The following is a 13,202-nucleotide window of genomic DNA, read 5'->3' as shown; positions in this document are numbered from 1 at the left end:
ATCTTAAAGTAGAGTCTTGAAAATAACTTGGTGGAAACTCAGAATTCAATTTTCAATGCATGTGTCGAAATGACTTGGTCCACAAGAGGAGTTGCACAGATGCTTACTTCGTCAAACATCATTCAGGACCCAGGGCTATTGAAGACCATGGATCAGGGAATTTGCAAACTACGCAAGGAGAACGAAACATTGTTTCCATGACCTGAAAAAAGGAAGCTAGCTGGCGAATCCCACGCCGCAGGAAGATACCTTACATAATCACGAGACACCCCAACCTGACTTGGCCAAGCGACCCCGCGCTTGACTTCCGATTTCTCACCATCCAAAAGATCAGTCGAACCAGCGTTGTTTCTGCCTACAGTCGCGTTGACATCACGGTGTGATAGTTCAGTAGGGTTTGCGCTCCAATTCTGACAGGCCAGAGCGCGCTCAAGCCTACCTTGGACAATTGCCCATTACCCCCTCTAGCCGCGTATCCAAAGTTTACCCTCTGCAATAACCATGACCTGGTCCGGCGCTTCGTTGCCTGCCGGCGAATCGCGCCTTTACTTTCTCTGCATTTATTTTGGCATTGGCGCTTCCGTTTGGGGGTGAGTCGGTCGTCTCCCCCTCCCCCCACTGACTTGAACATGATGTGGCTAGAGACCGATATCACAACATATCCTTGAGTCGTGTCAGGAATACCACCAAAGTAGTTCATCTAGCTCGGGTAGCGAAGCTTACTCTACTATGCACAGATACAATATTGGAATATTATCTTCAGTGATAGTCAGTTCAGGCTGGCGCGATGCTCTGCAGCAGCCAACCCGCGCTATGATTGGAACTATAGTCAGCATTTACTATACCGGAACTTTCATCAGCTACCTCTGTATTTCTCACCCTATCACTGATTGGCTTGGACGTCGTTATGCTGCTCTCTCGGGAACAGGTTTCGTTTGTCTGGGTGCTATCCTACAAGCCACAAGCGGCGGAAGCGCAGCTCGCGGTACCATGCTTGCTGGAAGACTCATCAGCGGCGTTGGGGTTGCCGTTGTGTCAACATCGGTGCCGCTATACCAAGCGTGAGGTCTTGCGGGAAAAAAAAAACTCAAAGCTTCAGAGACTGATTGCTGTGCTAGTGAGATATCGCCAGCACGCAAGCGGGGCCATTTTGTAACACTCAATCATGTCGGCTTCATCGCTGGCATAGCCCTGGGTTTCTGGTAATCTGAATCTGATCGACCTTGATCTGAGAAGCTTCTAATGATACCACATCAGGGTTGGCTATTTTATGAGATTTTGGTCCTCCGATGCAGGCCTTTTCTACGGATGGAGATTGACCATTCTTCTGGAAATAATTCCCGCAATGATCTTTGGGCTCGGGTTGCCATGGGTCCCCGAAACGTTGGTACTTGAATCCAAGGTAGACCGTCCGTACTAACTCAATAGGCCCCGTTGGCTAGTCGAACATGGTAGGAAAGATCAGGCCCGTTCGACACTTCGCTGGCTTCGCGAGGGTAGCTTTGATGATGACGAGATTGAACATGAATTCTCCGCCATCATCAAGAACGTCGACGAGTATCACCAATCCGGCGGTAACTGGCTTTCTTTGTTCCGCAAAAAGCCACTATTTGCCCGTCTATGGCGAGCTACCTTGCTACAGTTCATGGCTTCAAGTTGTGGTGCCACTGCCATCAAATACTTCCTCCCATGGCTTCTGGAACAACATGGCATATCCTCCCACACGACGTTGCTGATCAGCGCCATCGAATCCACGGTCAAAATAGGCTTTACTGTTCTCGAAATGTTCATCATTGATCGTTTTGGACGGAGAAAATGCCTCGTCGTTGGTTGTGTCATCATGGCCTTCTCTTTGCTAGTACGTGAAAGGACTCAAAGGAGGAAGTTTTGCGAAAGAACTTCAAATGCTAACAGCGTCTACCTAGATCAATGGAGCCGTGCCTCTGTTAGACCCTCATCGTAAAAGTCCGGCTACAGACGTCATTTGCGTGGCCTTCATCTTTGTATATGTCATTGGCTTCTCATTGGGATTTGGACCAACCGCATGGGTCTACAATACAGAGGTACCACATAACAGTACTCTCTTCCGTTATGTGAGCCAAACGCTTACCTTGGTATGATAACAGATCTTTCCCACCTCGGTACGAGCCCGCGGATTGAACTTCGCTTCCGCTGGTGCTGCTGTCGGTTCTTCTATCGTTACCATGGTGTGGTCTGCCGGTATCGGATATATGGGCAGTAATATTTATTTCATTTTCATGGCCGTGAACATCATTTGCATTCCGGTATAGCTTTCTTGCATCTTTTGGCTATGGATGTTCAAATGCTGACGAATACTGTAGGCCATATACGCCTTCTTTCCCGAAACCAAGGGCCGGGAGCTGGAGGACATGGACGCACTCTTCGGCGCTATTGAAACTCGACGTAGCGATTTCGATAGTAGGATGAACCTTTCCTTCTTCCGCGAGACTGGAATTTCTAATCCATCGTTAGGCCTTTCTGAACACCTCCTGCAAGATGATTCGCCTTTTCGGGACTCTATAGAATCGGCACCCGAAACGAACAGAAACCAGGGCCATGAACCAAGCATTATTCAGTGACCTGATTTCCCGAAGAATAGGAGACTAGCCGTTGCTTTTTGAGCATCGCGGTCAGAAAGCTCTCTGGCTGAATTTGTAATATCCAAGTTCATGTCCACACAGCATGAAGCCATGTCAGATGTACCATAGAGTACAATCTGGCTTCGCCAGCTGGATCCTTCGTGGCATCATTGGAATTTCTTCTCTTATTTTGGGAATGTGTGTCTGTGAACATGGACCGAAGTATGGCAACTACTCCTCTTGCAGGCCTGGATATTGACCTCCCGTTGGTGCCGAATAACCCATTCATTCCATCGGGCAGAATGGGTCAATTCGGCACCTTCGGCGATTCAGGCTGTTCGCAAACACATTTTGTATTGATTCGGCTTCGATTATCCTCGATATAAGAATACTTGGCCAGGGATTACTGATTTTACGACTGTCACAGGCTTATATACAAGACGGCCATGACAAACTGGAAAACTCTCAAAAAATCACAAAAGTAATGTGACTAGTACTTGGCTCAAGACTTAACAAGCATGAAAAGTTCTCCCTCCGCGGTGTTGTCACTAGCTACAAACAACCTCGAGAATCCTTTATCAAAGACAATGCCGGAAGGTCTAAAGCAAGTCGACCCCGTGCAGCTACCGACGTTGGTACTCCAGAAAACATCCGTGTAACCAGTCTTTGAATCTGCTGCTGCAACCGGGTCATAACTACCATTGGCGAGCTTGGTAAAAGGCACCACGGACACCTTGAAGCCCGTAGCAGGTGACCTGTTCCACGAGCCATGCAGCGTGACGTACAGATTTTGAAATGTGCTGTCGAAAATGGCGCCGATGGGCGCACTATGTGCTTGAATCGAAAGCCTGGGGGCTACAGAGCGTTGGTCGCAAGTGTCGTCATTATAAGTGCTGTTTGGGGCCACAACGAATTGCTGGCCAGCCTTGAAGCTCTTGTCTGTGATGACGGAGGGCTCCCAGACCGAGAAGCACGTCGGGTACCCATACCACTGGTCATTCGGCTGAGAAGGATCACCGACTTGGGTGAAACGTTAGTCGTCTTGAAGCCCCCACACGGCAGACCAGGACTTACGGAAGTTCAGCTCTTCTGCTGGGTTGTCGTTATGGATATCGTAGCTCTGACCGTTGACTGTGCGGGCGAAGTCGTCACCGCTGTTCTCTACTCCCCAAATCCTTTGAAAATCATTGTCAGTTTGCTCCAAAAAGGCAGAAACTGTTCTACGTACGCACTGTTTCCGTCCGCTGCGAGGGCCACTTCGTTGCGCAGACCCCAGCCAAGGAACCAGCCCTGGGAGGCGTACGCGTAACCTCCAGATGGCACACTACGCATGTCAAACACTTTGACTACAGCACGCGCCACTGCCTTATTGAGCGATTCATAGTCAAAGTTGCTGTAGGAGCCTTGTTGTATGACGAGGAGGTGCGGCTTCGCCGGCGGGATAATGAGGTTGCGCGTCGGGTGACCTCCCTGCTGCATACCTTTGACAACCACAGTCTGCGCACTTATACTTTGAGATTTTGCGTCGTAGGCGTACGACCATGCCGTAGTCATTGAGCTAACGTACAAAGTCTTACCGTCGGGTGTGAGGCCGATGCCATGGTTGAGTGAGGGGTTGCTGATCAGGGTCTTTGTGGAAGAGAGGCAGCCGTCGGCACCAAAGGTGTGAACCGTGACACCTTTTCCCGACTGCACAATGAGTAGGTTACCTTCAGAGTCGATAGCCAACCCGCGAGGGCCGGTCAAAGATCCAGCGAGCTTGACGGCCTTCCAGCCACTCACAGTCTGATATCCGAATCTGAAGGCGCTCACGCCGGCGCATGAGCTGGGGACTGGAGGCACAGGAGCATTGGTCACGATGGAGGACGATGTCGCAGTGGTACGCGAAGATGAGACAGTGGCCGTTGCGCTGCTGGATGGAACACCCGTCCTGGTGACAGTAGTCCTGAGGGTCGTGGTACTGTGCAAAGTGGATGTGGAGAAGGTTGTCAACAGAGTAGTTTGGGTGATGGTGCTGGTAGGACTTTCGCCATCACCGCCGTCTCTTGCCCAGGATTCAAAGTCGACTGCCTGTGCCGGCTGAAAGTTGTGCATCCAGTGTCCCACGCGCTCATGGATACCGAAAGTTGTGTCGTTGGCTGCTGGGTTATCAACAGGTACGCCAGAGTAAGCAAACGCCAAGTAGTTTTCTCCGTTGGGGTCCAAAGATGTTGGGTCGTTTCCATATGGTGCCCAGTATGTACACCCACGGCAAAGAGCCGTGACGGAATAGTGTGTAGCATTGACAACAGTCCCAGGGAGAACTGTGTACTCCGTGTCTTCGTAAGGGGGAGGAGTGAAGTAGCCACTAGAGTTGGTCAGTGGTGATGGCAATTCCATGGGTTGCAGTGAGTCCTCACAATGCCATCCGAAAGGAGACAACCACATCGTTACCATTGGCCCATACGATGGTCAAGGGATTATATGTCATAGAGCCTCCCCAGGCTAAGCCAGCCCAGCCCACCCCGATAGGGGCGGTTATCTGTACAATAGCTTCATACGGCTGACCCGTGGGAGTACCTTCAGGTATGGCGATGCCGTAAATGATGCCGCCCTCGTTAGTATAAGAAGCAAAGCAACGACCTAGGATGTCGCAGTATGTTGATTGAATTTGGGCCCCCGCTACAATGCTGCCGGTCAGTATGGATCTAGGAGAGATCAGTGGACACACAAGTTACCAGAGCCGATGAGCGCCACAGCACTGAGGGTAGTGGTAAACCAACGCATTGCTCTCGCGGGCTGGTTCGCTATTCTGTCTTTAAACGAGGTGTAGATAGTCCAGGCAAATTTTTACACGGAGAGAACGCATATTCAGGAGCAGTGCTCTTAGCATTTAAGTGAATTCCTGCTTACGGCTGACCCCAGCATTTTCCATAACCAGCAGTGGCTCGGAGCAATCCTCCATGCGTAGACTTCCGCAGTGACGAAAGAGGACGCGATATCGTATGGGTGTATGAGGTAGAAATGTGACAAGACACACCGACAAGAGACGGGAGGAAAGAAGGCTGCCGCAAAACATGGTACGAGTTGAGAGTTGAAGATGCATGCCAATATGAAGATCCAGACGCCATAGAATTGCCAAGGCGGATGAATGTCTCTGGGATATTGGCCCCGTATGCAATGTTCACCATTGAGGATATCTGGTCGAAAACGACAGCGGCTGTCTAGCGCAATTTGAAGACTGGAACAAGAAAGCAGACCCATATCATCACGGGTCTTCATTTGGGAGACGGCAGATGCATCGATGGGTGGCATGGCCCCTGGACACCAGAGCAAGTGATGATTGAACTCGTTTAGAGGGGGTTTAGAAATTAGGAAGCAGTAGGCATTGTCACGTTGACTTTTGAAGAGTAGTAAAATGCGAACGATGAAAGTTTTTAGGGTTCATACGACATGGTCGCAAAGCAGACGATTATCTGAGAGGTTAAATCGGGCAGACCGTACAATAACGGTGAGACTATTATCTATTGCGGAGAGCAGATTCACCAAACGAGCGGCAGGCCGGCTGACCAAGCCGCCGAATGAGTGATGGTTGAAAACCAAGAAGAGTCAATTTGGTGTAGTGGCATTGACGGCTTAGTGGTCGGAACAAGATAACGGGTTGATGGGAACTGAAGCCTGAAGGAGACGAGGATGTGAATAGCCGCTATGAGGGTTGCGAGGGAGGATTCGTGCAAAGAGCCGGACACATGCAGGATGTTCAGGCTAATCACTGTCCAATCCGAGGGATTGGGTTTGTAATGAGCGTCAGGTACCAACTGAGGCGGCAGTAGTCTAATCATTTGAAATTGCAGGTATTAGCCACCCGATAATATAGGTTGCTTGTCCGAGGATGGATGCGCTCGTCACTGGACGGCGGGATTCGGGCAGAATTTCGACATCCATCACTGTTGCTAGAGGCAGTCCATCGCATAAGGTAACGACGGTTTCAGAAGGTTCGGGATGACGATTCAGTCCATTTTTTTCTTCTTTCTTTTTTTGAAAAAAATAAACGCAGAGGAATATCTGGAAGAAAATGAAACTGGAAGGGGATGTCGTTGAAGTTATTTATGTCTTGAAACATCGTGAACTGACCCTAGGTACCTCAGTTGGACGAAACTCGAACGCCTACTTGTATTCGATAAGGCTTTAAGATAAGATAACGATATCCTCGATTAAGGTAGGTACCTTACCTCAATAAGCCCATTAAAATAAGCATCCCGGAAGAACAAGCGATCCAGCTTGGCCTGCAGCAACGCCTGCAGCAACGGCGGGAGAGGGAGCATCTCTTGTTTCCCTCGCTAAATCCATCAAGTTTCAGGTCTCTCCGAGAACGCTTCCACGAATTCAATCATTGCAACATCTTGCCCGCCATGATCAAATGGTCCCAGACTCTTTAGATACCTCATTTATACGCGTTACCTTGATTTCCTCCCTGCAAACATGGTACAGGTAGTCCCAGACGCCTCGACGCCCCATCGTCTCCCCAGAATCCCGCGTCTCTCTGAAGCCCCGCAACGCCGGCAGAGGGAGCAGTCGTTACGAAATCTGTCGCAGCTTCGTTCAAGTGAATGAGGTTGCATGAAAATCATCAAGACACCGAACAAACTCACCAAGTATGCCATTCTCTGGCCCCTCTGGCGTTAGCGTTAGCGTTTGCCACATAAACCTACCCAATGAACCACCACACTGGAAAGTACGAACCCCATCCGAGAAAGGCAATCTAGAGTTGGGCTCCGCGTCAGTCTATTCGGTCGTATCCGGAGAGCCTAGAACCACACCAGTCCGATTGCAGAAAGACCAAAAGAGAAGAAAAAGATTCCCCCACCTTTTCGGCGGGGCAAATCGCGTTGGGGGATTCGGACACGCGGGGGAACCCTGACTAGGTACCTTACCTTATCAATCATTGACGTGCTTGACCAGATATCTTCTGCGGCGCTGGGCCTTGAGCTGTAACTATGCGCCATTCACCACAACCAGCAACACAGCTGTAGCTGCAAATTCGACACAGTGGTGAATCGCAGCTACGGGGCATCAATTGTCTCTCTCCCCCGAAGCTAAAGTTCAAAAACCCATCTATACTATAGATTCACAGAGCATTCAAATCACGTCCGAAATGGCGGCGCCGCGCGCAACCACCACCACCATCACCGCCCGGCCCCTGTCCGCCGTCCTCCCGCCTCTAGTCCTCGGCACCGCAACCTTCAATTACCAATATGTCTCGGATCCCTCGCGCATGCCCTCCGTCGACATCGTCGCCCGCGCCCTTTCCCTCGGCGTAAACGCCTTCGACACCTCCCCCTACTATGGCCCCTCCGAGACCATCCTGGGCGCCGCCCTGCGCACCCTCTCCCCTCCCCGCGACTCGTACTTCCTCGTCACAAAGGCCGGCCGCATTGCCCCCACCGAGTTCGATTACTCCCCGCCTTGGATCCGCGCCTCTGTCCTCCGCAGCCTCGAGCGTCTCAATACCACCTACCTAGATCTAGTCTATACCCACGACGCCGAGTTCGTCTCCCCCGACCAGGTCGTAGCCGCCGTGCGTGAGCTGCGTCGTCTCCGCGACGAGGGACTCGTCCGCTACGTCGGTATCTGCGGCTATCCCGTCCCGGTGCTCTGTGAGCTCGCCGAAAAGATCCTCCGCGAAACAGGCGAACCCGTCGACGCCGTCCAGTCCTTTTCGCACTTTTGCATCCAGAACAACACCCTCGGCAGCGATAAGATCCTCGCGCAACTACGAGATGCCGGCGTCGGTGTCGTGACCAACGCGAGCATGCTGAGCATGGGTCTTCTCACGACCCGCGGCGTCGATGACGGTCCCATGGCGAGTTGGCATCCGGCTCCAAGCCCCTTGCGCAAGCTATGCAAGAGTCTTGTTGGGATCGCCGAGGGCGCGGGAGAGAAGATGGAAGAGCTCGCGCTGTACTGGGCCATGGCAAACTGGGCGCGCATTGGAGGCGCCTTTGGAACCGAGCTCCTGCCGCCCACGTACAATGGACCCGCCAAGGTCGGTGTCAGCGTCATGGGTGTAACATGTGTGTCCGAACTGGAGGAAACGTTCCTTGCCTGGCAGGGCATGATGCGCGAACTCGCGGCCGAGAGTGATACGCCAAATTCCGCTGACGCCCCGGCCAGTCGGCGTGACAAGATCCAGCGATTGGTCACGGAACAAATGTGGCCGGCCTTGGGCGAATGGCGGAATTACAGCTGGGCCAGTCCTAGTGAGGATTTTGTTAACCAGCCATCCGTCGCCGCCATCGATGCTGCGCTTCCTGCTGTCGCTGCCGTGCCACATTTGTAAACCTCGAGCGGTTTTGTGAAAAATTCATTCCATCGATAATGAGCCACGAGAGGTCAATTTTCAAAACATCATATAGCAATAGGGCGCATTTGCTTGAATAGAAGGTATTGTCCAGCTGCTAAGACTATCATCGTGTCAGCCGCTTTTCTCAGATACCGAGGTAGGTAGGTAGAATACAGTAAGCGCTCGCCATCCACATGGCAACAAAAGTAGAATGAAATACAAAGAATCACGTCTAATGACCACCTCCCCCAAAGTTCACGCTGAACGCCTTGACTGTCTTGGAGTTCCCAACCCCCAGAGTATATGCAAAAGTCTTCCTCCCAAGTATTCACGCTGAGCAGTTGCCATCAAGTTCGGCAGAATCATAGTTCTTCATCATCCCGTCGTCATTTTCATCGATCGGCACTCCGATCACTGCGTAATTCCGGTTGAGCTTTCCACGATATTTTCGTGACCCAACCTCTTCGATTCAGCGTCCTCATCCGAGATGGGGGCTGGAGTCTCAGGTGTAATCGTAACTTCTGGGGTAATTGCCCCGCTGCCGGGACCTGGGGACACGTCGCCTTTGCTGCCGCCGTTAACGGGCTCTTCGAGAATCGTTGGCGGTGGCTTCAATGTACCAGGGTTGGTCTGTACAGGCTCCTCGCTGTGGATATCTTCCATGTGCTCAGCCTCGGGTTCATCCTCCGCTTCGACCTTCTTGCTCGTGGTGGCAGTGCGGCTCTCGCCTGTGGCGCTGTCCTGGCCCTGGTTGGCTTCGCCATTCTCAATGTCAACGCCCACCATTTCAGCCAGGCTTCGGAAGTTAAACATCGGTTCCGTGTTGTCTCGATCACCTTCTTCGCTTCGATTGCCAACACTGAGTTCGCTCGCTCGGGGGTCGAGATAAGCCTGATTGCTATAGCTTCCAGCGGCACTATCAGCCAGAGACGATGATATGGAAGATGCGTTGCTCATCTGTCTCAGATGAGAAGGGCCGCGGCTGGTCGTTGGAATCGGCAACGAGGGCGTAGAAGAAGTACTTTGGAAACTGCTCTCGGATGACTGCGTCTCGACGGCTGGACGTTCGACAGCTTTGCCTTTTGAACTGGGTGCTGAGCCAGGTGCTGAGGTGGGAGACAGCGTGTTGCCCGTCGATGTTGCTGAAGCTACAGGAGAAATCTCGGCGCTGGCCCCCACAGCGGAGCTCGTCTGCGCTCCCTGAAGTGTTGCCTCCACGCGCAAATTACTGGTTGTGCTATTTCCCCTACGTCGTCCGAGGCCAAGGGAGAGGCTACTTCCGCTAGCAGAGCTCTGACCAGGCCCATACACACTTTGGCGGTCCTGCTTCTTGAGGGCTTTACGCTCCTCTTTCTCCTTCTTTTTGGCCTCTTTTCGCTCTGCCTTTTCTTGTTTCCGTTTTCGCTCTTCCTCGGCTGCAAGAGAAAGACGGACGGCTTCCATGAACATCATGTCTTCGAGCTCCTCCATACGACTTCTCCTATTGTTTAGGGCTCCACGCCCGGAGGAGCTCCGGGGCCCAGGCTCAGGTCCCGCTTGAGTAGCTTCGCCCTCTGGGTTGCTGTGCGGGCTCTCCTCTGGCTGATGGTTGGAAGGTCCAGAGGGGGTGCGACTCCCAGTATTTCTCCGACTGAAACGTCCAGGCCTTGTGAAGGCAAAGCCACGCTGCTGCTCATTATTCCCCATGAGGAAGGCTGCTGTGTGCAAAGCAGTTGCTGCCGCAGCCCTGCGTGCTTGATGGGCTCGCTGCGCTGCCAGTTTGGTAGACCAGTCGGGTCGGACCCGATCAGTAGTGACAACATTTGGGGCGTTAGCGGACAAGCTCTGAGCGCGCCGTCTGCCGGAAGTTGGGGATGTAGGCGACAAGGTTGAATTCAAAGAGCTCTGGGACGACATGGCGGTATTTTGTGATGGGTATCCAATGGCATACGATAGGCCTCGCCGGAAAGGGGGAGCATCGTACGTGACACCAAATTCCGTCTGCTGACAGTAGGGACATTGTGCGGGCTCGGATATCAGCATTTCCGGGGCTTCTTCCGGGTTGCTCGGACCAGGAGGCTGCGTGGTCGGTTCGCCGTGGTGCTCGGGGTGATGCGGATCGGCGCGCTTGATCTGCACGAAGCATTCGCTACAAATGGGCTGATCGCAACAACGGGTGCGGTTCAGGTAGGGTGGATAGGTCAGGAAGCAAATAGGACATTCGGTGGCATCCTTGTACAGAAAAACCTCCAGCGGCTGTCCGTTGACCAACGGATCGTTAGGCAATCTAATCTCACGAGGAGCAACGTCGCTTGACGAGTTACTGCGTGAACCCCCGCTCAAAGCTGCTGCCAGGGCTTTGGCACGAGGCTTGAAGGGCGAGCTACTCCGCTGCTGAGCCGCGTTGGGCGAAGATATTCCGGAGCCTGGCATTGAGCTGCTGCGGTCCGAACCGACTGACAAAGACCTCGGGCCCATTGGAACAGTCAAGTTGGCTAGGTTCTGGGATGACTCGGTCGGAGAGGCCGACGTGTGAGACTGGGGGATGAATTCGGGTGGAGGTTGTTCATCAGCAGCTGGGATGGGAAGGCCGCGACCGGCGCAGATGAGCTGGTATTCGGTCCAGTTGTCAGAGTAGTCGTTGAGACCCCTCCAGAATGGCGCAAGTCGTCTTTCAATCTGCGGGGTCACGTTTGTGAGCTTTTTGCCGCGAAACATTGATCGGGTTGCAAAACATCTTACCTGCAATTGCCGCACCACGGGTTTGCTAAAATCTTCGGGACCAGTGTATGTACCAAGAGTCACCAGGTATCCGCCGTCAATGTGTTCCTCCTTTAGACTTCGTTCACGCTCCTTTTCTCTAGCGACGCGTTCCCTCTCGAGTCGTCGAGCTTCCCGTTCCTGTCTTGTCTCTCTCCGCTCGTAAGGCGCATCTTCTCTGCCGGCGGCACTGGAGGAACCGGCGGCTCCGAGGCCCCAAAGGTTCAAGTCAGCTCTGCTAAAGCGGCTTTGCCTTCGAGAGCTGGCATGATCGTTTACGGCCTCTCTGGAGGTCGATTGGTTGAGGTAAGCGGCCTGACTCTGGCGATAATCGGTCGCCGGGTCGATCGGACGAGATTCTTTGGTGCTAGAATTACCCATCTTGGCTATCGATGGTACGGACTGGCGGGATTACTTGGGAGTTCGTGGAGTTTGGGCTCTTTTGAACTGAACGGATACCGGCCGGAGGTTGACAGCCAGTTTCAATCAAAACAGCAATCGCAAGTACGGCGGCAATAGATTCAAGTCAATCACAGCAGTACTCTATGCGAGGATAGATCGTCCGGCTGGATTACGCCCGGTAGAGAATGCTGCCGTCGTGGCCGATCTATGGTCGCAGTGTTGTGGATGCTGGGTGAGGTACCGCCGCAGTATGGTTGGGGATGAGTCAAGTCGAATCGACAACGCACCCTTCAGACAAAGTGGCAGATAGCTGCAAGCATTGTCAAGGAGGGTAGACGGAGGCAGGTGATGTTATGGAATGTCGGAGGCGGATGAGAGGTAGGATGGGTGCGAATGTGCGCGATGGGTTGCTGGAGGACGGTGATATCGGCACCGGTGATGGTAGACAGTGTTGGCAGAGCAAGGTGATGGTCCAGGGGCCGCAGTCAGCGGATGTTGTGTTTGGGTGGTGCTTGGTTGGGGACCGGACGGGCGTGTCGGGTCGGGGAAGCTTGTGACGACGTGGATGTCGTACGTGCGTGGCTGGGCACTGGACGCTGGGCGGGCCACGGTCAGAAGGTTTTCAGGCGTGTGGAGAGACGGCTTTCGAAGAGGGCGGAGTGCGACTCTGGCTCAAGCGGATGGATGGAGGGAGGGAAAAAAAAAAGAGAGAACGAGCCAAGATGGCAGGATAATAGCGACAGGTAGGTAGATGCAGAGGAGGCGAGTCCGAGTGTGATCGTTGTAGGGACGAGGAACGAAAGCGTAAGGTGCCAGGTGTCGGGCGCGGAGGGCCGGGGGGAGCGGTTACGGTTGTCGGGTGGAGTGGAGAGCAAGGTCCCCAAGGCGGGCAAAGCAAGGTACCTTACCTTGGTAAGGTTAGGTAGGTACCGGGTAAGGTAGGTAGACCAAGGTACCAGGCAGATGGAGTGGCTCGCCGGTCGGTCGTTTAGGTGCCTAGGTAGGTAAGGCGGGTAATAGCGTTGGTTGTGTGAGACAAGGCAAGGGACGTCTACTAGATACCTAGCTGCTGATGACAATGTTTGATGAAGGGTAAAGCAAGCTTGACTGAATGACAGATGAAGAAGAAAGGCTTCAAT

General features: G+C 52.9%; 4 protein-coding genes across 4 annotated transcripts; 2 read left to right on the top strand and 2 right to left on the bottom strand.

Annotated features, from left to right (window-relative positions):
- Positions 1 to 1,345: 1,345 nt before the first annotated feature.
- Positions 1,346 to 2,600, top strand: CORC01_04989 (uncharacterized protein; the record flags this gene model as incomplete). The annotated part of the gene is made up of 5 exons (XM_022616636.1): positions 1,346 to 1,383; positions 1,456 to 1,858; positions 1,926 to 2,063; positions 2,127 to 2,285; positions 2,343 to 2,600. The coding sequence occupies 5 exons, from the start codon at positions 1,346 to 1,348 to the stop codon at positions 2,598 to 2,600; spliced, it is 996 nt and encodes a 331-aa protein (XP_022476777.1).
- A 502-nt stretch (positions 2,601 to 3,102) lies between these two features.
- CORC01_04988 (carbohydrate-binding cytochrome b562) lies at positions 3,103 to 5,366 on the bottom strand (the record flags this gene model as incomplete). Its single annotated transcript, XM_022616635.1, has 5 exons — positions 3,103 to 3,620; positions 3,675 to 3,775; positions 3,829 to 4,947; positions 5,141 to 5,261; positions 5,318 to 5,366. The coding sequence occupies 5 exons, from the start codon at positions 5,364 to 5,366 to the stop codon at positions 3,103 to 3,105; spliced, it is 1,908 nt and encodes a 635-aa protein (XP_022476776.1).
- A 2,368-nt stretch (positions 5,367 to 7,734) lies between these two features.
- Positions 7,735 to 8,919, top strand: CORC01_04987 (L-galactose dehydrogenase; the record flags this gene model as incomplete). Its single annotated transcript, XM_022616634.1, has 1 exon — positions 7,735 to 8,919. One exon carries the CDS (start codon positions 7,735 to 7,737, stop codon positions 8,917 to 8,919), a length of 1,185 nt encoding a protein of 394 aa, XP_022476775.1.
- Positions 8,920 to 9,333: 414 nt separating this feature from the next.
- Positions 9,334 to 12,042, bottom strand: CORC01_04986 (SIP5 protein; the record flags this gene model as incomplete). The annotated part of the gene is made up of 1 exon (XM_022616633.1): positions 9,334 to 12,042. One exon carries the CDS (start codon positions 12,040 to 12,042, stop codon positions 9,334 to 9,336), a length of 2,709 nt encoding a protein of 902 aa, XP_022476774.1.
- Between the last annotated feature and the right edge of the window lie 1,160 nt (positions 12,043 to 13,202).

The sequence above is a fragment of the Colletotrichum orchidophilum genome (genome assembly GCF_001831195.1).
Source record: "Colletotrichum orchidophilum strain IMI 309357 chromosome Unknown Scaffold_34.1, whole genome shotgun sequence".
Classification (NCBI taxonomy): domain Eukaryota; kingdom Fungi; phylum Ascomycota; class Sordariomycetes; order Glomerellales; family Glomerellaceae; genus Colletotrichum; species Colletotrichum orchidophilum.
This window is presented reverse-complemented; position numbering and strand designations above follow the sequence as displayed.